The sequence below is a fragment of the Scleropages formosus genome, chromosome 9, assembly GCF_900964775.1.
Source record: "Scleropages formosus chromosome 9, fSclFor1.1, whole genome shotgun sequence".
NCBI classification, from domain to species: domain Eukaryota; kingdom Metazoa; phylum Chordata; class Actinopteri; order Osteoglossiformes; family Osteoglossidae; genus Scleropages; species Scleropages formosus.
The window spans coordinates 2,939,414-2,965,831 of NC_041814.1; the positions used below are offsets into that span (position 1 = coordinate 2,939,414).

Here is a 26,418-nt window from a genome sequence, read left to right on the forward strand (position 1 = left end):
CTATATCACCCAAATCCTCTGGAACCTTCATCAAACTTGGATGAAGTTAATAACTTAAACTTGGGGCACTTCAGTTTGCTTTCCAGATAATTTTCATCTGCACCCCCTTTGAAATCCTACATCGGAGGCCTCCTCCTGAAGAGCCAAAAAGCTCTGGGAGTCTTTTTTAGAGCAGATCTTTGACTCGCCACAGATCTGGAGCTCACCAGAAGAAGCCTGTCCGATATTCCACCTGCTGAAACGAGGCTTTGCAGCATCACTCATCCCTCTGTTTACAAGTTACCATCCAGATAACATTTAAAATACTGACTTACTGCTCTAACCGTGACACCTCTTAGCACTTGCTGAGCATAACGCCTTTCTTGTCTTATTATCTAGATTTCTTATGTCTAATGCAGTAAATTTAATTGACAGAGGTAGTGGACAAGAGGTTTTTTTTGTTTTACAATCACTGAAAATGTTATTTTAGTAATGCACATTTTCATAATTCATGCATGAGCTATTTTAATGAAAATTTACTTGTAAGAGTTGTCTTATTCCGAGTGATGAGCATCGGCATGCTTAGTGCAATTTGCGGCCTGTCGCTTGGTTGCTTAAACACAATGAATGACGTTATATTAGATGTGTCAGTGACTCCTTTAATCATGACAGATGGGCATTGTTACCAGACAAGCGGTTCTGGTTCTAGGAAGACACTTTGATTTTCTGTGGAAGCAAAAGGGATTTTAAATGTTATGTTTCAAATGCCACTGCAGTCCACATACCAGTGCTCCCTCTGCATGAAGTATTACGAAAATGAAAAATCTTTGAATCCACTAGAGAGGAATTTGTTTCTTTAAACTTGATTGATATATTTGTTCATCTAATAAAAACAAGATGCAGAACAATACAGACATGACTTTTTAATTACACTTTAAATTTGTAAATAAAATACGTCAAGGGCATAACAATCAAGCACTCGGCAATTTCACAGGCAGTACTATCTTGTCTTTATTCAGCGAACCACACAAAACAAAATTTGTTTTGTTAGTTTACATATTAGTGATTGTATTCTTCTTCTGAAAGACAAAAAGTACTGTATTCCTTGAGACAACACTCTCGCAAGGTGACTACCGATGTTCTTTTCTCTTAAGTGTGGCTGATAAGATTTTTCGCAGCGCACATCTAGAGACCTGTCTGCACTTGGCTGAAAACGGAGCAGTATATTCGACCAACCGTAGAGTCATCTGGTAATTCTATGTACCACAATTTGACATGTTTATTTACTTCTGGGAATATATCTGCTCTAAGAGTTCTATGGAGCAGCATCAGATGGTTTACCAACTCCAGGAAAACATGACTTACACGAACACATATATCCTGCAGAACACACAGGACTGCTTTGTACTGCTACTCAGACCAAGTCATTTCATTGCTGTAACAAATGACAAATTATTTTCTTGAAACTTCATGTTGTGTTTAAAAAACAAAGCTGAACTAAAACATTAAATGTGGAGTCACCTATGTACCTTTTCAGAACTGTATTACCCATCGTGGTATCCAAGAAGCTTAAATTCTTCTATTTATTCATCTTAAGACTAATGTTATTGACCATCATTCTCCTTAGAGGTTATATGCAGCCCTCCACCCCCTAGAGATGAGAAAGGTGATAAATCAATATCTACTGCAGCGTAGTGTAGTTTAACATTACCTGTGGCTCCCAGAAATTAATGGATTCAATGCACTTCATATTTAAACACTGCATAGGTTTGAAAAGAAAAAAAAAACATCTTGTTTTGCAGGGTACTGACAATTTTTGGTTCAATTTCAAAGGAATGGGCAGTTTTATTAGTTAACATCTATAACAGAACAGCCAAATGACAAATATACCAAAACAATATATATCACAACATATATAATCAATTGAACTGGAAGTTGGTAATGTCTGGAAACCAAAATGTGTCTTTATTCACCAAGGTGAGTTGCAGAGAACAAATAATTTCTCATTTGCAGATACGACATAAACAAATCTAATAAATTAAGATGACAATACCGCATTGGTCCTTTTAATATGAAAAAAGAAATATGAAAAGGTTTTTTAAAAAAATCAAAATTCACTAAATCTATAAACCTTTCTGAAAAGGATGCCCCGAAAATGTTTGTTCTCAAAGCAACATTTGCCATCCCTCTATGTAATCTAAATACAAAATGCATGATAAAAATCAATATCTTTACAAAAAACAGTAGTCACAGAAGCCACAGTCACAGCATTTTCTAGTAATGCAAGGTCCAACACCAATCCACAGCTGACCACTTCTTATATTTGACAGACAGGACTCCTAAATCTCCCTGCAATTTATTTAGGTCTGACGGTCAGGTAACATCTTAAGAGGAAATCATTTTTTTTGGGATTTTTAGAAAGTGATAAACTACTGCATTAATACATTTTAAGATGTTTCAGAGACTGCATTACTCTCAAATTAAGCAGCATTTACTGTATTTTATACTGCAAAATTGAGCAAACTCTCAGGACGTGACTGGAGTCTTCAGTAACGAAACTGTTCCCGTGAGCCATTTCTAGTGTACAGTCGAGTATTCAGATAATGTAGAGTAGCTCATTAGTGACGTGGAGAGAGATTCACAACATTACCTACTGATAAACATGCCTTTAAAACAGTAGTTAATCACCATCCATATGATTTCCAAGGTATGAAAGATCATATAGTATAATTCTCCAGCTTATCTTTCAAAAGATAAATGAAACCGTAAACATTGCATGAAAAATCCACCTTGTTTCAAGCAACTCAAGCCCAAGTACCATTACAGCGTAGTTCAGTTCCTGCTCAGCTACCTACCAAACAGAGCCGACTGTCAAATTACTGTCCACATGTCTAGGCTTAGGAAGGGGTTGTAGGGGGACCAAGCGCCACCCTCGTCACGCTTAGTTCCGAGCTGCAATGACAACAGACAGCGCCACTCCTCCAATTGCGACAGCCGTGGCACCAAACAGCCATTTCCAGCTGAAACTCTGATTCGAGAGGGAACAAAAGGCAGGGGTTACGTAACAGGGAAACACTAAAGCCACAATTAGAAATTTCTCAAGTCTATGGGAAAACATTGTCTCTCTAAGCTTTCTGAAATATTCTGATGAGACCTGATAATGCCAAGTGGGCCTTTAAGGTTGTGCTGTACTCTAAGTACTGTCAGAATTCACAGCATATGTAATGGTGATTTTACACGGGGAGTAGCTGGACAGTTTGTATAATCCTTCCAAATCTGCCTCTGGGCCAAGAAATCCTTTAATGAGAAGGCTAAATTAGAGCAGTGAATCAAGTAATGGTTTTCTATGCTTTTCAACTCACCCATGAGGACTTAGCTTTGTGTTTCTGCACAGTGCTGCTGGATGGATTGCCCAGCATCTTCTTGTACATAGCCTGCTCGACACCCCTCTGCTCTGTGTGCTTCTTCACCAGCTTGGAGAGCTCTGCATGAATGGTCTATGCAGTTTGAGGGACACAAAGAAAAGTATGGTGGCCTTTAACCTGCAAACAACTAATCTTCACATTATCCTAATTGAAAGTAGACCCCTTAAGTACAGCTCGGTTCTAGAACACTTTTTTGTAGGGGGAGAGGAGAAAGAAAACATAAGAATACAAGAACGACTGAGCCATGCAACGTACCGATCTCAAAGTACACCGGGGGTTATAAAATAACAGCAATTACGTAACCGCCACCTGCCGATTAGACTGCCCAGTGTTCGACTCCCCTACACGGTCAACCCAAGTTTCTCTCCGGTGCGAATGGGGGTTAACGCTGCTCTCAGAGAAACCGGTGGAGTGCAGCACATGTGTTATGTAACCAGCCACGGTCACATACAAGCCCTGCAGCTCTCTTGCCCAAGCTGGATTTTCAATGTTTCTGTGCACAGAGTAGATGTGACAGTAAAACTGGATTCATTACTTTCTGCACTGGCAAGCAAGAAGAGACCCGACACCCACTGCAACGTTCAAGTTCCTGAGGTGCTGCTTTGCCATCAAGCTACATGCACCAGATGCCTTTTTTTGAAAACTGCTGAGGCACTCTGGCAATATCTGAAGGGGGCACGGGCACAAAGTCTCAGCTTCAGCCCGAGCTCTATTCGATAGCTCCACGTTAGGAACCTCATCCATTTGCCTGCATAAGCAATACAGATACGGGGCGTCTGATATGGTAAGTGTGGTGGGGGGTAATGTCCTATTTTCAGCAGCAATGAGAAATTAGATCTACCAGCATGAGGAGTGTGTGCTCCCTCAGGCCTCTCAAAAGCACCACTGTGCTACCTGGCACCACCTGGTGGACACTGTGTGTCACCAACCGTGACTGTGCCATCCACCATACTATTTGACAGGGCAAAGGACTTCACTTACAGTAAAGACTACTCACCATCTGAAGGACATAATATATAATAATGTATATAATGCACATGAACGCACATTATATACTTAACACATATTTCAAATTCCGATCCATGTTTATCGCCATTGTGTCTGTGGGCAAATGCTTTATTTTTGCATCACTGCAAGGCTCTTAGAATGGTACAGTGGCACAGCAGGTAGTTCTGGTGCCTGACTTGATTGAAGGCAGAGGCTCAAATGTAGCTCCGGCGCAGTATTTTGCATTTTCTCTCCGTGTTTATGCGGATTTCCTCTGGGAGCTCATTCCCTCCCAGAGTCCAAAGACGTGTTTCAGGTAAATCGGTGACTACGTAATCTGTGACGCGTGTATGTGAGTCAGCAGCTGTAAGTGTGATTGCCCTGTAATGGACTAGTTTCCCATCCAGGGTGCATCCTGCTTCATGCCCTATGACTCCAGGATAAGATCTGGACTGATATTGACTTAGACAAATGGCTACTGATAATGGACCAATGGATAAAAGCATCAATGCTCACAATCATAACTTCACACACTGTTCTGAGTTAAAATACAAGTTTTCTTCTTTACCTGCTAACTTAATTGCTGAGCTATTAATCTGTTGGAATGCTTCGGCCTGATTGTGTAGTAGAAGTACTTCTGGCATCCATGAGCATTAACTATCCCAGACTGCATGATTTGCTTAATTATCACTGTGCTCTGTTTACTGTGACCAAGTTGCAGTCAATTCTAGTAATTAATGCCAACTATTTGGTTTGGTTATATTGCTGATTCAAACTTACAATAAAGCATTAGCAATCTGACCAGGCACAGTGACAACATTAGCTGCTGTTTATAGGGGAACAAACCTGGTGTGAGTTCAGTACTGCTGTGAAGTGAAAACAGTTACTTTTCAATGCATTTTTTTAATTGATTCTATGATGAAACTATAATCGTTCATTCTGACTGTAAGATTTTGAAGGATTAAAACAAAAGCTAATATTCGATGTCAATTCTGTTATTTCTATGTGTAATTTTTTCAATCAAACATACCAAGTTACAACAGATAATGAACTATATTTATTATGAATTATGTGCTTTTTATATAAACCAATAGCAGTGGAATAATATTTTGCCAACATGTAAGCACGATATATTGACCATCAATTTCGAATGTGCATATTCTGAATATTTTCTGTGTGAAAAAGTGGCCAACCTTGTATTCTGTTACTAGTTAACAGTTGGAAGCCTTTGAGGGGAGTAATCCATGACCCACGCATGGCTTGGGTCAGTGATCAAAACCAAGATTAATGTTAGTGAGTTTGCGTGGCAGTGCACAGGCTTGAATCAACATCTAAACCAGGGATCAGCGCTGATGCTCATCATTTACTGCAGTTCATCAAAATCCACGGTTTTGCCAAGGTGCTCCCCAATCAGCCAATAAGTGTCACAGCAGCAAACAGTGGGCTTAATTACATTCTGACTTACAGTATAAAATAATATTGCTACAGCTCCGTTTCTCACGTGTTATTTTGTTCACTGTAATGTAGGACAAATAACTCCAAAAAATGGAGAAATGTTTTTCAAACAATGGGGGTGCGGTGGCACAGTGGGTTGGACCACAGTCCTGCTCTCCAGTGGGTCTGGGGTTCGAGTCCCGCTTGGGGTGCCTTGCGATGGACTGGCGTCCCGTCCTGGGTGTGTCCCCTCCCCCTCCGGCCTTACGCCCTGTGTTACCAGGTAGGCTCCGGTTCCCCGCAACCCCGTATGGGACAAGCGGTTCCAAAAATGTGCGTGCGTGTGTGTGTGTGTGTGTGTTTTTCAAACATTTTCTCTTGAAAACTTCTAAAAGCTACTTCTATAGAAAAATTTTACATAGATTTGACTCCAACTACAGCTAAGCAATAACATTCTCCTCCCATCAGAAAAAATTACAGGTTTTGAACTGTACCTTATTACTTGGTTCCAATTTAAGAGCAGACTTTAATATTTTGATTGCTTCCGCATACTCCCCTTGCAAGGCCAAAACCTTAAAAAAAAAAAACAGAGTACATATTACTAAATATAGTGAGTGCCACTCAGAAGGACGTGATGAAAACAGATGTAACAGTGAGACACTGCTAGCTGTGGTTCTCGCACGTCTACCTTTCCCTTGCGGAAGAGGGCCTTGATGTTGTCCGGCTGGTGGGCCAGCACAGACACACAGGAACGCAGGGCTGCATCGTAGTGGTCCAGCTTCAGCTGAGCAGCAGCCATGTTGTTCAGACACTTCACTTTCATGTCCAGGATCTCCTTCTCCTCCTGTGGAGTGATGTCCACTAGAAAGCAGAGGGGATACTGGTTATGCTCACAGACTAGTGACGTATGCATGTTAGCATGTCTAAACACTCTTCTCAACAACCATCATAAGAAGAAGCTAGACCTCTTCAAAGTGGATATGTAGTAGTTCAACTTTTTTGAATTTTTACCGGGTTGAAAATCAGCAGAAGCCGTACCACCTATTACGTAATAATCATATCTTATAAACTATTCAGAACGTGAAGTCATTTCACTAGTTCCACGTTCATCATAAAACTAACTTCTATTTAAAATACTTACAAAATAAATCTGCAGTAATTGCAAGCTTGTTTGGGTAGTGCACTTTAAAACAAAACCAGTTAAGTAAATGTTAGGGTAAATAAGTAAGGATTGTCTCCATGGTATCTAGTAGGACTTTTAACGTACAATTTAAACAGCACAGGATGAGACTGCCTGAGAGGCGACCGCAGCTTCCTGCAAATGTTTATTGTATATGTGGGGCAAACATTTGATTTTAGTGAGAGGCTACTTTTATAAGGTCATTCAGTTCATCCAGCCACACTGGTTTAGCCTTTCTGCAATTCGACATTCCCATGGTGAGAGAGGTGTTGAGTCCTGATTTGACTGACTGACTGGTGAAACTGCAAAGAGCAATTTTATGCTGTAAGAGCAGTAGCTGTCAGTTTTGCAAAGGAGTCACAGTCAAAAACCATTGTACAATGGTTTCTTTGCATACATGTTTGAATTAAAGGGTAAAAATACTGATTGGAATAGGACTTGTAATTTAGAGATGACAAAACCTAGAAAAATACGCTCATGCCTTGCTTAATGGTAAATTTGCTCTGTGAAATCACACTGTTAGGTGAATTCCCACTGTGAAGGGATCAAATTAATTTTTATAGAAAGAAAATAACTGGTTCCTGAATGAAGTGTGTCACTTAAAATTAATTAGAAAGCCAAAATAAAAGGTATTTTGATGACGATGAAAATAACATTTTATGATACTTCTAACAAAGTGTTTCTACCTTCTCTTTTAATGTAGTTCATTCATTCATTATCAGTAACCACTTGTCCAGTGGAGCATTGTTAAATAAATGATAATAATAATAAAAATAAACACCAAAAGTCAGTTTCAGTTGTGACACTGGACTGGCATTAACTGGTGGCTGTGATGGGTTGAGATTGTCAGTCCGACAGGATATTGTTCTCTTCTCTCTTAAGCTAAGCATAATTAAATTTCTCTACGTAGTTAAATGAATTTACTACATTCTGTAATTTTCTTAAATGTTCCCATGAGTGTTTACTCTATGCTTACTTTGCAGCTGTTGCGTTAATGACTGTGCTGACCCGATAACCAAGGACTCGGGGTGTGTTGTTGAGAATTGCCTGTCGGGTTGAGTGCACACCTCTGGTTCTGTTGCCTTCGTGCCTTTCAGGGTTTGCACAAAGTAAATTTAGGGGCTTAGAATGACTGCAAAACAGGCAAAAATGCCGCTGTACTGAATTTACAAACCTGTTGTATGGAAAAAGGGTATACATACATTTCCACAAGCTGTTCTAGCGATTTTTCATTGTACAGGATTGTGTGAGGGCTGAGTGTTCTGGTTTTTGTTAAACAGACATTCTGTGATGGCATATGTCTCTTCTGAGGTTTGGGGGTTTAATTTCCATGGCAACACAAGGGTTGAAAAGCACATTTAGAAAGGGCTGAGAATTTACTTCCATTAGATAAATATAGGGCCGAATGGTGGTAAGCAGGTAGCGGTGGTGCTTCACAGCTCTTGGGCTGCAGATTTAGTTGTGGGTTTCAATCCAGCTCAGTCTACGTGGAGTTTGTATGTTTTCCCCAACTTGCCCTTAGTGTGAGTGAAGGAGTGTCTCTTTGCTTCCGGTATAGGTCCTGGACCACAACGACCCTGCACTGGACAAGCATTTACAGACAACGAAGGCATGAAAACAGAACATATAGCCTTCAGTGAGAAAGACTGTATTCAAAACAAAAACAAATTTAACTTGAAAATGTACAGTAAGGTTCAACTGCAGACCTCAATTTAGCAGTGGGGGCAACAGGTGGCATAGAGGTTAGAACAGATACTCTTCCCCTGAAATGAACTAAGGTCCAATGTTGTTGCCTGCTATAGTACCCTTAAGCAATGTAGTTACCCTAAAATTGCTCCAGTAAAACTGCCCAACTGTGTAAATGACAAAATCATTGCAAAAGTTTAACACTGTAAATTGCTTTATAGAAAAGCATCAGCTAAATAAATACATGTAAAGTACTGTAAATATAGTAGTAACCTTGTCACAGTATCAAAAAGGTGACAAAAGTTATGAACTTAGGAAGTCCTAGAAACATAAAACATTATCAGTTAAATCTAGATGTCAGCAGCACTGGAAGACACTGGTTTCAGTTTCTTCACTACACTGAAACACGGTATTTAGCCTTTGCATGCTACAAACACCACGGTGTTTCAGCAGAGGGTTCCGCTACGATTGAGCAAATGCAAGTGTCCCTGAAGACAAGAACGGAGCAGAAAAAGCATGTTATCAACCCAGTCCCACACACAGAAGACTACGCAGCACATTTTTAAACAGATCCAGAGATACTGAGGATACAGCTACACATCCTGTGCAAAATACAACAGTACTGTGCCACCGGGTTTCCCAGGCTGGCCATCCAGAACAAAGTCAGTATTTAGCAAAACCATTTAAATGGCTTCCTTCAATCACACTGCAAAATCTGAGTCACGAAAGCTGAAAAATTTTAAGTTAAACAAGAAGCCATTAATGGCACCAATGTTAAGTACATTCTAATTACAATAATAATATATATTGTTAAGTACAATATTATTACGTGAACAACAGGATTATGACTTCTAGGCACATATGTTTAAATTACTTTCACCTAATTTTTCCAATTATCAGGAGTTCAATATCAGGATACTACATTATTACAGTATTCTGCATAATATGAAATATAATCATTAACAGATTAAATGACCATTTCTTCAATCTGTAAGGAGATTGTTACTGCCACGAAATAAGACTGAATACCTGCTTAACACCTGCCATTATTATTATGATTATTTTTACATTCACTGGCTGACATTCATAGCAACTTACAGTTTTACCCATTTATGCACTTGAATATTCCACAGCAGCAGCTCAGGTTCAGCACCTTGCTAAGGGGGACCACAGCACAGCCGATCTCAGGCCTCAAATTGTTAACATTCACTGTAAATTTAATACAGACCATTTGGTCACATGGTTGCACAGCAGGTAGTGAGGTTGTCTCACACCTCCTGGGCTGTGGGTTTGAACATGGGTTCAGCACTGGCTCAGTCTGTTAAGAATTTGCATAAGTTTCTTCCAACAGACCATAGACATCATTCAGGTCAATTGGTGACTAAACTTCTCGTGGTATGTGAGTGTGTGTATCTGTGGCTACCTTGCAATATACCAGTGTCCTGTGCAGGGTGCACGTCTCGTGCCCTATGCTACCAGAAAAGGCTCTGGACCAGCGTTATTCTGCACTGGACAAGCAGATAGATAGTCAATATAGATAATTTATGTAATCTTTTTGTATGTTGTCAGTCAACCTCAAGCTTTTCATTTTTACCTTAATTTAAAACTTTGCTGAAACTTCTCATCGTGGCTTGTTTGTAGCACCCCAAAGTGGGACTGGAAGCATTGACTAACTGTCAGTGCCTCCCTGTCTTACCTTTAGAGCTGGCCTCGGTGATCTGCAGAGCAATGCTGTAAGAATTGACAGCAAAGGCATAGTCCCCACGCTGGTAGTATGTGTTCCCACGCTCGCGCTTCTGCCCTGCCAGGGCAATCCTCTCCACTGGGGCCATCAGCTCGAGGTCCAGAGCCTCAACAGCTTCCAGCAGCTTCAGCTCCAGGATGAGAGAAGCATCAGGAGGCACAGCTGGGGTAGTACTGCCCAGTATACATGGCACAGAGATGCACAGAACAGCATTAAACTTGGTCTAAGACAAGCCTGAAAGCACAAAGTAGCTCTTCCACTGCAATACTGGACTTGGCATTCTAGCTCCATCACTCCAGTTACAGGCAGTCCCCGAAATACGAATGAGTTCTGTGTCCTCAGTCTGTCTTTAAATCGGAACAGTTAGGTATCCAGTGTCAGTTTTTCAAATGTTTGTCTTAGTATACAGTATACTGTGTACCTTTCTATGCATGAAAACATTAAAGAAACACTTTGGATACACTAAAACATCTTTACTATAACAATACTGTAATAATAATAATACAATGTAATGATCATAATAATAATAATAAATATAACTACAGTATTTATAACAGAGAGACATAGAAAGAGATAATAGTAAATGTTACTACTGTCATGATGAACAGAGGACACGGAGGAGGCCGAACCCAGGTACAGGATCGTTTATTCAGAATCAAAAGACTATTGGCCAGTCGACTGGCGAACTGAGCACAGGTGAGGATCCAAAATCGTGGTCGAGGGACAAGGCAGGCAGCTGTTATCAAAGAGATGTGGAACGAAAAGGGACAGGATTTGAAGAGAATAGCAAGGTGGGGGGGGTTGTCTGGAGTGAGATTCCACAACTGGGAAGAACTGTCTTTTGTAGCCGAGTGCTCTCTGAGGGAGGGAGAGGGAGAGGGAGAGGGAGAGAGAGAGAGAGAGAGAGAGAGAGAGAGAGAGTGCGCGTGCATGCATGCGCAAAACATTAAAGAAACTTTAACGTTTGCTTTTCCATTGTTTCTTCGAGTCTCACCTTCCACTTTATTATCGACTCGTTAGTTTCAGTCGTGATCGTTTTCCTTTTCTTTGATGCATCACATTTATACTTTGGTGCCATGGTTAGGAGGGTAAAAACAAGAAATAAAAAAAAAAATACAGTAACACGAGACACTTAACAGGAAAAGAAGGAAGTCTGTCCTACCTCGGGCTCACGTGCCCCACCCAAGCACCGACAAACCGCTACAGAGGTGCAATGTTTTGATGCGCATCACAAAGTAGCGCCCCTTTGTTATTACGAACCATTGTTCAAATAGTAACTCAAATTTTTAATATAACAGGCTTAATTATGAAGTTTCATTTGATTGTTACTTAGGGGTGACCAAAAAAAAAAAAAAAAAAAAACAAAAAACCAATAACTTCCGGTCAGTAAGGGGGCAGTTCGTAAGTATGGGTTGTACGTAAGTCGGACGTTCGTAACTCAGGGACTGCCTGTATTTATCTGCTGTGTATCATCTTAAGCCCCTCGATCATTGCAAACTCCTTGTTAAATATATCTCAGTAGTTTGTCACAAAATGTGTTTCTGTCCTATGGAAGTCAGACTTAATAAGAAAACTGGCCTTGTTCATAACTGTATCATGTCACAATGCTTTTAAAGTGGCAACAGGAGGAACATTGTTCATAACCAAGAACACATTTTTCAAATCCAATGAGGAAGTACAAAAATTCACTAAACTACATTTAGATAAAAATCTGAAGGATTTTCTAGTAACAAAGGAAAATGTGTTTTTTGTATGGAACACCTACCAGTGTGACTTTGTTAAACAAGCCAGACACTGACTGACTCATAGTGAGATACTTTATATGAAAAAGAACTTTAAATATATCCAGAACACTGCAGTCATTTATACGCTCAAAAGGTTTTACATGATACTATATTTTCATTGAAGATCCATTGTTTCACTGAAGCAATGTTAACGAGTATTGCAGTTGATATTATAGTTTATTACATTATAGTTTATAAGCGACAGCTGGTAGCGTAGTGGTTAGAGCTGCTGCCTTTGGACCCATAGGTATCCCTGAGCAAGGTACTTACCCAAAAAAATTGCTCCAGTAAAATTACCCAGCTGTATAAATTGGTAAATAATTACAAATAACTTAATGTAATAAATTAATGTAAGTAAATAACATTAAAAGCATGAACACCGTCAACTTTTTAATTGAGGTGCTTATTATGTGTTGACTTTTTGTCTTTTGAAAAAATAATATGTACAGCTACATAGAAATTTAGAAGTTCTTATGTTTGAAAAGAATGGTTGTGTGAATTGTGAACACATCAGGTTTTTTTTTGTGATAAAGATGCAGTTTTTTTCTCTACCTGCCCAGAGCTCCATAAGCATATTTTGCATCAGTCTGGACCAGGGCTCTTTCGTCCATCTCCATTAGCAGCACTGTGAGATCAAGTGCCTAAGAAATCAAAAACAAACATCTAGGTGAACAGCTATGGTGTAGCTCAGAAACAACATAACTCAGTATGTATTTTTCTTCAAATGATTAAATCCAATTGAAAATTTAAGCATGGCAGCAAAGAACAGGAAAAAAACTGGGTTTTTAACCCCCAGCTGTCCATGGAAGTTGCAGTAGTCGCATTTTCTTAATGTAATAATGCCATAAGGAGGGTCCGGGGTTCTGGGTCCTGTTTGGGGTGCCTTGCGACAGACTGGCGTCCCATCCAGGGTGTGTCCTCTCCCCCTTCAACCTGATGCCGGGTAGGCTCCAGCTCGCCACGACCCCCACTCAGGACAAGCGGTTGTTGACAGTGAATTGTGTGTGATAATGCCATAAATACCAATGTATACCTGGATGACATCACCATCTCCAACAGTGAAGGACAGACAAGGTTCTTCCACCACAACAGTGCCATCAGCCAGGGATGCCTTCAGGTAAATTTTCACATTTTGCCCTTTAGTTGGCTTGCTGTCTGGACCTTTGCCTGCCTCCAGGACCTTCTTCTTTAGCAGTCCATTCCCTACACAGAAACCCATCTCACTTACTTTATCTGCACATGGATCCTATGTGCATAATGCCAGAGATCATCATAAATCCAATAAAACCATGTCAACTGTGAATAACTGCTTTACAACGGAACACATTAAACAAACTCCCATCCATTCGCTATGGGAAGGGCTGTCTCCCAATCATTGCACTGCCAGACTCCAGACTAGCCAATAGGATCCCTCGGTGGGTGGGAGAAGAGAAGCTCCTGCTCTATCATTGGGGTTTCAATGTGTCATTAGTCCCTTATGACCAAATCAAAACACCCAACCGTATAAATGGTGAAAGTGTAATCTGTGCCACAGTCTAGGCATGTGCCTTCTGACTCCATGGCAAAGAAAAGGTACCGCAACTTGCACCTCTCTCACGTTAAAAGAGAGCAGGGCAAAACCCAGCTCACCAGGGGCTGCTAGTACTAGTAGTAGGGAACGAGACGAGATCGTTGTGCTTGTTGTGAACGGAACGGAGTGTCTTTCCTACCCAGAACATCGAGCCACTCGTCCTCGGGGTCGGGCGCTGGGCTGTCGCTGCCTTGGTTCTCGACCCCCTCGGCCCCATCCGGCGCTCCTTCCCGGTTCTTGTTGTTGTCCTTCTTCCCGCCGCCCGCGTCCTCCAGCGGGGGAGGCTCCCCATCCCCGTCGCTGTCCTCCGCATCCGCGCTGCTCAGCACCTCCAGGTCCTCCGCGCTGTCCAGGCCACTCTGCCCTGCGTTCTGCGCATCGTCTCCTCCTCTCGCAAGTTTCTCATCCTTGTCGGCCATTCAGGCTGCAAAAACAAACACACACGACGTTCCGAACGTCGTTCGTGACCAGGGAACCGCTCCGCGGGAGTCGCGGTAAGTAACGCGTTTCATGCAGCGGCCCCGGTGACTCTGACGGGACGAGCGGAGTTCCATCCGAACAACTCACACAGACAGAGCGAACCCGTTTGTAACTTAAACCAGCTTAGAAAGCAGAAGAGACGCGCAGCAAGACAGCGCACTTGTTTTGCCAGGGAAAAAAAACTCCTCCTCTGCTGACACTTCTGGCATGTGTTCGAGAACTTTCCTGGAAGTTTATCATAATGATCTGCTCACCGACCGTCCCTCTGTTTTACTGACAGCTAGCTACAAGAGCGATAAGAATGAGGCCAGTCTACCCGTTCCCGACCATGGCATGTTCTGTCCGGTGTCAAGATGAAGAGCATAACAAATTTACCTCCTTTTTTTTCAGAGCTTCCTCCCAACCCCCAGCCGATGACCGAGAAACACGGACTGTTTCTGCTTCCTGGTCACCTCGCAACCCCGATGACAGAGCACGAGCTCCTCGCCGCCCATCCAGCGAGCGATCCTATTGGTCCGTGCCGCACTGTGCAATACGATGATTGGTCAGACCGCCCCTCGTATGCGCTCCTCTCTTGTGAAGCGTTTGTTCACGGCTGAAAAATATGTTTCCGTTGAACTGGTTTTGAACAAGGGTGGCGTTTATAACCATCTCTGTCCGTTTAAAATGCATAACATGTCGACGGAATGTCTGTTTTTGTGGCCATGTATTTAGCAGCAGTGTTTAAACGGCTTGGGCTGTTTCAGTGAATGAGGATACGAGGAGGTTAGGGGCCCACCCTGACAGTACAGTGTACAGTACAGTAAAGTACAGTAAAGTTCTGGGGAACCAGGGATCAACGTCTCTTAGCTTAACACACTCTTGCTCACACCTTATTGTGGGCACAACTGCAGCTAAGAAATTCCATCCACATGTAATCCTTGCACAGCTTCCATGCAGTTAGGTACCATAAGTGAAGAGTCGCCTGACATCTATTTTATTTCTCTTATTGGGTTATTTATAACGCAGTGTACACCTTATCTCAGGGGTGTCCTACCTTTCTTGGCTAAGGGCAGCAAACATTATTATGTGCTGGTCCAAAGGCCACACGTGTTAAAATAATAAACAGGCTGAATATGAAATGTCTAAATTGAAATATTATTATTTATTTTATTGTATCTTATTTTGAGTGCAGTATTTATTCAAGGGTGTGTCCAACTCTAACTCTGTTATGGTGGGGTTCAACAGAATTCATAGTATTAATGGTATGTATGTATAGTATATACCAACAAATGGGGTAGCTGGTAGCATAATGGTTAGAGCTATTGCCTTCAGGCCCAAAGGTTGCAAGTTTGACTCTCACCACCTGGCTGTAGTACCCTTGAGTGAGGTGCTTACCCTAAATTGCGCTGGTAAAAATTACCCAGCTGTATAAATGAGTAAATAGTTTTAGGTATCTGAACACTGTGAGTTGCTTTGGAGAAATGTGTCAGGTAAATGTAGAAATGTTCTTCTTGGACACCCTTGTCTTACCTCTTTTTTCCAACGCACCTAAAGCCATATAGTGAAGGCTTTGAAGATCAAGGTGTATACCACTTCATATGTATAGACAGTACTTCTGGCAGTGTGTAAGTATTGCAGCACTTTCAATTCCTGATGCTCACTGACACTTACTTTCATTAACCGGTTGTTTTTGTCAGGGTTGCGGTGGTCCAGAGTCTTACCTGGAATCACTGGCTGTCAGGGTAGGAGGACTGGATGTCAGTGCATGGCAGGGTAAACTCCAGATACTTTATGTACTGTATGAAATGAAAATGTATGCATTTTTAGTAAATCAGATATTCAAATAGCGGTTTACTAGACGTGTATGTAGTTAATCTAGGAAGAGTGAGACCAGTTTGACCAAAAAAATAGGAAATGATAGTCAGAAGCAGTAGAACATTATTGTGTTCTGCAATGGAAGGATGGTTTAAGTTGGTGGGAATTCCTGTTGTTTGCTGCTTTGCTAAGTGCTACAGATCTTTCAAGTGTCCACATGTTGCCAGATGCCAGATGGGAGCAATGAGAACTCGATGTTGGCTTTCTTTCCTTACAACCCGTACTGTTTCAATGAAGCAGTTGGAGATCGCACATTCTGCCTATTTTGGAACATCCAGTGCAGCTAACACTACAATCAGAATGAAAATCAGAAAAGATTATTTTTTAATTCAAGAACAACCTAAAAATCAATATTCAAATTCTAATAAAGAATACAAATGGAACATCTGGACTGATTCATTTTCAGACAAGTATAATACAAGTTACATTAATATATTGCTTGGATTTTCTCCGAAGCAGCTTTCGGAGAACTTGTGTTCAGCTAGAAATTCAGACTAGGTACCTGCTCAATGGCCTCATGGGATGCTTACTGGCAAACTTAAGGCACACAAGGCATTGTGCTACACTCTACTGCCTTGAAGGTCAAAAAATATGTGTTGGTCAGTTTTTATATGTTAATTTCAGATTTAAGACCATGGTTATTGCCTACAGTTGCATCAATAGAACTGCTCCTAGCTATTTAGAAGTCTTGATCAACCGCTACACCCCAACCAGCCCCTTCACTCGTCTCCTTCTGCTTCTTTGGTGGTCCTGCGCACGAAAGGTAAAGTGCGGAGGTTCTCGGTTCTGGCTCCGTTGTGGTGGAATGACCTCCCTCTCTCACTCAGAACTGCAGAAACTCTGTCTACATTCAACAAGGGTCTGAAAACTCACCTTTTCTGGACTCACTTCGCCCATGATGTCTCAAGCTCATGCATGGTGGAAATGTTCACGCGCCGTAACTTTATGATCATACCCAGATAAGCATTTACATAGCTGCTACTGTATTGTACTGTACTGTATGTAAATGTTTGTGTACCTTTTATTAAATTGTAGGAAGGTGATCAGGATCCGATTAGTCTATCCTGAGTTTTGTGAACCTGCTTGTGCCATGGACATTGGTGCATAAAGTGGAAAGAAACAAATTAGGTTTACTTAAGAATCATATGTCTGCAACTATGTCTCTCTTTCTCCTAATATAATGCACAAATTGTATTTTCTCTGAGATGTACGTCGCTTTGGAGAAAAGCGTCTGCTAAATGAATAAATGTAATGTAATTTATTTGTTTGGTTACAGTGACCATCAGCTATTGTGTGGTAGGAGCACTGTACTAGTTCACGTTAAACAGCGACCCCACTGTGGCAGCAGCTTTCTCATTGTTCACAACTGATATTGATCTTATGCAAAGTTTAATTTTCATACACACAAAGCGATGAACTAGGGTCCGGTTCTGGAACATTCCTCAACCATTTCAACTCAAAACCTTTTTTGTTCTCTCAGTTGCGCTTAATACGTGTTACATCTGCCACACACTATGTTGCAGATACTGAACTAGTTTGAAAGAACATATGTATGACATTCATGGCAGTGCTTGCAATCTTCAGTCCTAAGATCTTCACATCATCGTTGTGTTCCTCAACTTAGGTAGTGATCTGGCTCACATGGAGACAAACACAGCTACTCTCCCCATGTCATCCAGAGCAGAGGGAATGGGAATCTTGCTTATCCGAACCACTGTTTTCGAGGACTGCGGGTTTATGCTGTATAAAATGTTCACAGGTACACCCCCACAGCTGCCTGCAGTGTGAGTTGTATCTTCTTAGAGCTGGGCAGCATTACGTGCGTTAAAAAGTCTGTTTTGAGAAAGTGAAACATCATCTTGTTGGAATCTGCTGGCCTCCAGATGGTGCTTAAAGAGTAATTAACTATCACAACAGTGTATTTGTTACCTCATGATGTGCAAGCTAAACAAACCACAATAAGTAACAGAATGCTTATAATGAATATGGAACCAAACAGTTCATCATTGGCACTCTAGTTGCCCGATGGGAAAACTTCCCTGCTGCTTTATGTACTCAAGGCCTTGACACAACAACATTGAGTTTACAACTCTATAACCAAAGCCACAACCCTACCAGCTGTCCTGCTTTTTATGTTGCTTCTTTAGGTCAACCCCGTGGGATTCTGTTACTGCTTGTGATGAAGCCCTGGCTGAGGACATGATGGATGGTAACTTGGTTCAAAACGTCTTATTCTGTTACCATGCATGAATCTTCAGCTCCAATGCGCACAAGTCAAGTCTCACAAGTGTCACACACTGAAACTGTTCCTTTTTATACTCTAACAGTGGCGTGTCTCGGCAGAACTTATCCACGACTAGCATTCTGTGTTGCTAAAAGCGTTGAGCTTATATAAAAGGTGAGTACATTTGTGTGGCATACCCGGGTTGCGGAAGAGGGGGTGGTGAGGAGGAGGAACTTTACCACACCTGTGGGTCATAATTGGCCCTATTTTATCTCATCTTCCCCAACAGTAGGCTGGACAGACTCGGGAAATCCAGAGGGATGCCTGATCCGAGAGAGTGAGGAAGAGAGAGACTCAGACCCAGAAGTCTCGACGACCCGCACCGACCGCACAACACGGCACAACCCAAAGAAGAGAGCACCGCCCCCCTTTCACAGTTTCCCTTCACTGACGCACCGCACATGTGATATAAAAGAATCTTTCCGCCTACCGGAAACATCCAGCACATTAGTGCCACAATATAATAAAAGCTCCACAACATTTTTAACACCCAAAAGTATTCTGTCGATATTTTCCCTTGGTTCCAGAAAAGCAGTTGGGTCTGCTCTTTTCTTTCAGCCCCAGCACTGTTTTCTGGAACTCATCACAAACTGTTTTCTTTTCACAATTGCAAAGAGCTTAAACCTTCAGCAAATTTCAACACATCAGATGGAAATCAGAGTGAAACCTGGGCGCCACCCTTGGAGATATACCAAGCACGGCCAACTGGGACGAGACCCCAAGGTTGGCCCAGAATCCGCTGGAGAGATTATATCTCCCAGTTGGCCTGGGAGCAGTTGGGGATCCCCTGGAATAAGCTGGAGGTACTTGTGGGGGACAGGGGCATCTGGGCTGCTCTGCTCTACTCTCCCTCTTGTCACCACAATCCTAGTAGGACAACAGGTAAGAAAATGGGTGGATGGATGGATGGACAGATTGAAATCAGACACATTTCAGATTGGCCTATATCTGCCCTCCCCCCCAACCCTGTCCAGGTTTGTTCTAAAATCAAACTGAGATACAACATGCTAAAAATATTTAAATGTGCCTGAAAGTCTAGAAGAAATTTAGAAGGTTTCACTTTCAAAATCATTTCCTTTGAATTTAAAACTAAGGCAGTATAAACTGTAAGGCCAGTGAGGTTGACATGCTATCTAAGCTGAATCAACCAAGACTAATTGTATAAAACAATTTAATTTGTGTATTGCATAAAAAACACTAAAAATCAAAACACAATCCATGCCAAAATTAGTCTTTTCATGATTAGAAGCATCACTCGCAGCTTGCCAAGAGCCGTTTCCTACCTCTTTAAACATCTAATGTTTTATCTTTTGGCAATTTAATGTAAATGGTAGATTCTTTCTGGCACATGCATGGATAAGAGGTTCTCTTGTCAAAGAGGTAGGTGATCTGAACTTTAACACATGCCGTGTTAGCTGTCACTGCTTTCTGAAGAATGTTTTCAGACCAAAAATGGCGTAGAAGCTCATTTTAGATGTTCTGAAGCTTTTTGTGCCGCTTCTGAGGCATTTGCAGACCTTATGAAACATTCAAAAAGCTATTCAAGTACCCTTTCACAGAGATCTGATGAATTTGCCAGTTGGGCATCTGTCCCCAGAGTAGGGGACTGAATCCTAATGAGAAGCAATCTAACCACTGTCATAATCAGGGGGAGTTTTCAAGAACATAGAGGATGAGTAGAATGCAACACACAACTCCCAGTGCTCTGTGGAGCATCACCAGGTGATGGGCTCTGGATGTGCAAATAAGGAGCGTGTGGAGACATCACTGGTATGTTATTGCTACACATCCTGCCAGTTTCTGACTCTGCACTTCCATTGTTGTAGCCAAGTTTTGTGACTTCCAAACTGGTGCAGTAATTCCCTGTGGACAGCATCTACCCACCAGGACAATGCTGAGCAAGGTGAATCCTGTAGAGTCCAAGAGGAAAGTCAGCCACAGATTCGGTGACGCTCTCCTCTGGCTGCTTCAAGGTGCGCTGGTTTGACAGTTCAGATACTCAGAGAAGGAATTGTGTGCAGTCTGCAGCTGGATGGCACACGATAAAGGAGAAGGACACAACTAATGGGAACGAAAAACTCCCATAGACACATCCTTTAGTTTGTGACAGGGAGCTCAACTAACTGCTAAAACACTCTTTTGCCTTTACTTCAGCAGAACACAGTATCCCCAGAGCATGACTCCTCATTATTTAAGTTACAGATAGTCAGGATCAGCCTATTAGAAGAAAGGAAACCCATCTGAGGAGTGTTTCATGAAGTGAAGAATACTTGGTAAGAGGGTCCTCAGAAGGGACATTGCTTTGGAGGATATGTCTGATGAGGACGAGTAGTCTGATATGTCAAACTTTTCCTTTGCTAAGCGGTAAATATTAGAAGTGGCTGTTGATGGAGAGTGAAAGAAGTCCCGGGTTAGCTCACCTCAGACGACTCTTTCAGTGAGCTTTCCGCATAAGTCATCTGGTAGGTCAGTAGGTCAATAGTCTCGGATGAAAGGCTGGACCGCAAATCACTCTACATGTCTTTCACCATTTTTTATTGGCAGAAGATTGCACATTAGAACGAGCAAAGTCAGATACAGCCTTTTCTGGACATAACTGAACACTTTTGTACTCTTGATCATGCCTTAATAATCACACACACACACACACACACACACACACACACACACACACACACATTTTCAGAACCGCTTGTCCCATGCGGGGTCGCGGGGAACCGGAGCCTACCCGGCAACACAGGGCGCATGGCCGGAGGGGGAGGGGACACACCCAGGACGGGACGCCAGTCCGTCGCAGGGCACCCCAAGCAGGACTCAAACCCCAGACCCACCGGAGAGCAGGACCCGGTCCAACCCACTGTGCCACCGCACCCCCCCCCCGCCTTAATAATCAATATACAATATCATTTCATTTGCAGTTCCGAAGTCCAGTGTAGAGGAAGGTGTGCTGGGTTGTATCTCCCTGGGGGTAACTTTACTCAGGGAATTACCCGCAATATTTAAATACCCAGTCCAAGAAGCTCTCCCATGTGATTCCAAAAAGGGAAAATGAAAAAAAGATTCACAGCCCTGTTGAGTTATCAGCATATAGTGGCTGTTTAGGTTACCTCTTAATACACACACACACATTTTCAGAACCGCTTGTCCCATACGGGGTCACGGGGAGCCAGAGCCTAACCCGGCAACACAGGGCGTAAGGCTGGAGGGGGAGGGGACACACCCAGGACAGGACGCCAGTCCGTCACAAGGCACCCCAAGCGGGACTTGAACCCCCGACCCACTGGAAAGCAGGACAGTGGTCCAGCCCACTGCGCCACCACACCGTACTGCAAATAAAATGTTTATGATGTCACACATTGAAATAAATTACTTGGCTCTATAAATGAGTTGGGGGGTGTGGTGGTGCAGTGGGTTGGACTGGGTCCTGCTCTCTGGTGGGTCTGGGGTTCGAGTCCTGGTTGGGGTGCCTTGCAATAGACTAGCATCCCGTCCTGGGTGTGTCTCCTTCCCCCTCCACTTTATGCCCTGTGTTGCTGGGTTAGGCTCCGGCTCCCCGTGACCCCGCATGGGACAAGCGGTTCAGATGGTGTGTGTGTGTGTGAGTGTATAAATGAGTTTTACATTGTAAGTTGCTTTGGAGAAAATCAATGAATGTAAATGTATAAGGGGGTGCGGTGGCGCAGTGGGTTGGACCACAGTCCTGCTGTCCGGTGGGTCTGGGGTTCAAGTCCCACTTGGGGTGCCTTGCAGCGGACTGGCGTCCCGTCCTGGGTGTGTCCCCTTCCCCCTCTGGCCTTACGCCCTGTGTTGCCGGGTAGGCTCCGGTTCCCCGTGACCCCGTAAGGGACAAGCGGTTCTGAAAATGTGTGTGTGTGTGTGTGTGTGTGTGTGTGTGTGTGTGTGTGTGTGTGTGTGTGTGTGTGTGTGTGTGTGTGTAAATGTATATTACATTTTATTCATTCACTACTCTGTACTTAGTCTGTTTTTCTGTTTAAAAGGCTCAAAATGTTACGAAAACAAAATCAATATAGTAATATGCACTGTTGACACAACTTTAAATAAATTTATATTAAACTTCATCACCAGGCACCTGCTGCATCACAACCCCTGGGTGGTGCGAGAGGATGTGTGTTCGATTCCCGTCTCAGCCTGTGGGGAGTTTACACGTTCTCCCTGTGTCTGTGGGGTTTCTTCTGGGTGCTCTGGTTTCCTCCCACAGTCCAAAGACATGCTGTTCAGGTTCCCCCACAGTGTGTGAGTAACAGAGAGAGTGTGTTCCACTGATGTATGGATGAGTGAGCCAGTGTAAGTAGTGTATCTAGCAGTGTAAGTCGCCTTGGTGAATAAGGTATGTGGGCTGATAACACTACAGAGAGTTCATTGGAAGTTGCTTTGTAGAAAAGTGTCTGCTAAATAAATGTACTCTACCTTACACCTAATTTGGTGAATTAAGTAATCGTGACATTGGACAAATACACATGTATTGCTGTATAAGATAGCTGGGGTTCTCAGCTGTCAGCTGAAGAAACCTGCAGACCACAGAGTGAAAAGAAGTGAATGGTTTACAGCAGGTGCACCATGGGGGGTATGTGTCTGGGTTCACTCCTTCCTAGCTGGCATGGCTCTATAGCTTTGATGGAGACAGCAGAGCTGGATAAGTGGTAGCAATTAAATCAGAGGAAAAAGTAATACAATACACAAAAAAGCATTCTTCAAAATAAAAATATATCTCGAGAATTTAACTGCGCATCTGACCTCGTGTTAAAAAAAGGCGGTTTGGCACAGATTATCCCCGGCTGTCGAATTAATTAGCCACGTGTCTGTCGTGATCTTCAAAGGCTGGCTGAGAATGGGACGCCTACAGGGACGTGTTGAGGAAAACTACTGAAATGCAACTTGACTTTCTGATCATACCAAAATGGTGAGAAAATTAGGGCTCCGTTTAAAGCTGACATGCGAAATTAGAGATGCCATAAAGGATAAAGCGGAGGATCCGGGTAGGCAGCAAAACAGCTTTGGTCCTCACGTAGCTGTCAGGTGAAGGGTAAAATGCTCCTTCCTTTAGGGGTCTGGCACACAGCACATGGAAAGGAATTTCTCACGTCCCCCTCGGCGCCTTTTAGCACAGGTTCCAGACGAGGCGCTGACTGCACATAGGTACGGGGATGTGTTTGTGTGTTTCCCACTGGCACCACTCCCCCTACTGAAGATCTCCACTGAAAGGGAAGTGGGATTCAAACCTTAGCTTGGGGGCCTCGTGTCAGTTGTGACACTACCTTATTAACATAAATTATAGTAATTATAAAATAATACAGGTGGTCCCCGGCTTACGATGGGATTACCAGCTCACCATCGTAAAGTTGAAAAGTCGTAGGTAAAGCCATCGTAAGCCGAGGAGCATCTGTATATTATAGAAAATTTATATAATAATATTCCATATTATTATGGAAAGAAAGAAACTAACTGCACTTAAGAATCACACGTCTGCATCTAAGTGTCTCTTTCTGCTAATGTAATGAACACTATTTTCTACGAGATGTTCGTCGCTTTGGAGAAAAGCATCTGCTGAATGAATACATGTATATATAAATGTAAATTACCTCCATTTCTTTCATGATAATGGCTGACTTTTCAATAATCATTTATCAATCACTGATATGTAGTAAGGGCGGGGGGGCGTGGTGGCACGGTGGGTTTGGCCAGGTCCCGCACTCTGGCAGGTCTGCGACTTGAGTCCTGCTTGGGGTGCCTTGCGATGGACTGGTGTCCCGTCCTGGTTGTGTCCCCCCCAACCTCGTGCCACCGGGTTAGGCTCCGGTTCACTGTGACCCCGCTCAGCAAAAGCAGCTTGAGATTATGTGTGTGTGTGTGATATTCAGTATAACAAATATTTAATATAATAAATACTGTTATATAATGTTCAGAATATCAACTATTCTGTGATATTCCCTGGATTTGACTGAACTAACTGGGTTGTGGCACAATGTTTGAGCGTTCGTAGCTCAGTGTGCATCATTGCTTCATACACACTGTCTGAACCATTTGTCCCATATGGGGTTGCAAGGAGCTGGAGCCAGAGCCTAACCCAGCAACACAGGGTGTAAGGCTGGAGGGGGAAGAGGACACACTCAGGACGGGACGCCAGTCTGTCGCAAGGCACCCCAAGCAGGGCTCGAACCCCAGACCCACTGGAGAGCAGGACCCGGTCCAACCCACTGCGCCACCGCATCCCCCTTTGCATCACACAAAGCAAACAAATTGTAATGCAGAGCTGTGCTTTTACACGCTTTAATGACACTGGTTTAAAGATGACAGCAACACTTCTGAACGTACTGCACTACGCTCATACCATCAGATATGCCTAGAAGAATTGCAACAACTTGACTCGAAATACCTCTATTTCAACATGCAAGAGACTTTTTGTCTTTACGAGGACTGAATTTTGGTTTTGTGTTTGGCATTACAGAGTGGATCTAGCATTGCCAGTTGAATGGAATAAAGGCAGAATAAACTGCACGTGGGGGGGTGTGGTGGTGCAGTGGGTTTGGCCGGGTTCTGCTCTCTGGTGGGTCTGGGGTTTGAGTCCCGCTTGGGGTGCCTTGTGATGGACTGGCGTCCTGTCCTGGGTGTGTCCCCTCCAGCCTTATGCCCTATGCTGCCAGGTTAGGCTCCGGTTCGCTGCAACCCCGTTTGGGATGAGTGGTTTCAGACTCTCTGTGTGTGTAAACTGCACATCTCAAACCCTGTAGCATTTACATTTACTCATTCAGCTGAGGATTTCCTCAAAAATGACTTGCAACATTAAAGAATTTACCCATTTAAACAGCTGGGTAATTTTACTGGAGCAATTTAAGGTAAGTACCTTGATCAAGAGCACTACATCTAGAGGGAAGACTTGAACCCGCGACCTTCAGGTCCAAACACGGTGACTTTCACCACCACGCCACCAGCCGTTTACAACTGTACACTCTTTGACTGAATGGATCTGCTATACATACAACATGAAATTATATTTTAAATAGGATAACCAGCAGTGAAAACTGCCAAACAGGGGTTACGTTTGGTCTGTGTGGCAGATATCAGTTGCGACCTACAATTTATTACTCAACATATTTATTTCTGTGTTTCTGGTGGACATAGAGCTCTTCATATGGATTTACAGAGACTCACAACAGGTTGAACACCGGTTCACTAGCAGCAAACTAGTGCACGCTGGCAATCATCCCCACGGAGGCTGTCCGAGCTGGGGCTGCGACAAAGGAAGCGTTAGCGAGGGCCTCGGCATGTCCGTCCTGCACGACACGCGAACAAGCTGGATGGAAACACCCCAAACAGCAGTCATGCAGGTGGTGTAGTGGTGGCAGCTACCACCTCTAGACTTGGTAGTTAAAGATTCAAATCCCACCTCCTGCTGTAACAGCTCTGAGCCAGGTATTTATTTACCTGAACTGCTCCAGTAAAAATGGCCCAGCTGTACAAATGGGTAAATCACTGTATGTGGCTTTTGAGGAACATGTGTGTGAAATAAACATAGACCCTTTGACAGCTGGACAGAACTTCTTCACGCAACCCCTCCGGTAGGCAGCGAGGAAGGATGTACACATGTGTGCACAATGTTCTCTTCAGTAATTGCCCTTCAGCCATCCAAAGCAGTAAGGACAGGCTGACCCCGAGGGAGGAAGTCCAAAGAATTCATCCCTACCTGACAGACCCCAGTGTCCTATCCCAGAGAAGAGCACCCATGGTGGTGAGATGGTTAAGAAAGTTCACTGACCCTCTTGATAATGTTGGCACTGGGAATACTTCTGCTGGCTAAACCGTTTAGACTTGCCAGGCCAGTGAATGAATGATACCCGAAAACTCGAGAGGTTGTTAGACTCAAGTGGACAGATACTCAGGTGGGTCTAGAAGCAGACGGGTTCCCTCGTTATTAGCATTTGTGAACCTGTATCAATAATGTTAAAATTTTCTGTAGTTCTTAAACGTTTTTACTTTGAATTCTATTGTT

General features: G+C 42.9%; 1 protein-coding gene and 1 long non-coding RNA gene across 2 annotated transcripts; one reads left to right on the forward strand and one right to left on the reverse strand.

Annotated features, from left to right (window-relative positions):
- Positions 1 to 1,463: 1,463 nt before the first annotated feature.
- Positions 1,464 to 14,830, reverse strand: fkbp8 (FKBP prolyl isomerase 8). Its single transcript, XM_018728277.2, has 9 exons — positions 14,645 to 14,830; positions 13,929 to 14,213; positions 13,253 to 13,422; positions 12,772 to 12,860; positions 10,388 to 10,608; positions 6,514 to 6,686; positions 6,320 to 6,397; positions 3,342 to 3,476; positions 1,464 to 3,007 (listed from the first exon to the last, which is right to left on the reverse strand). The coding sequence occupies exons 2-9, from the start codon at positions 14,206 to 14,208 to the stop codon at positions 2,921 to 2,923; spliced, it is 1,233 nt and encodes a 410-aa protein (XP_018583793.2). The 5' UTR covers positions 14,209 to 14,213; positions 14,645 to 14,830; the 3' UTR covers positions 1,464 to 2,920.
- A 3,161-nt stretch (positions 14,831 to 17,991) lies between these two features.
- LOC108919853 (uncharacterized) lies at positions 17,992 to 18,897 on the forward strand. Its single transcript, XR_001964961.2, has 3 exons — positions 17,992 to 18,335; positions 18,454 to 18,524; positions 18,640 to 18,897. It is a non-coding gene; the product is annotated as an uncharacterized LOC108919853 (long non-coding RNA).
- Positions 18,898 to 26,418: the final 7,521 nt, after the last annotated feature.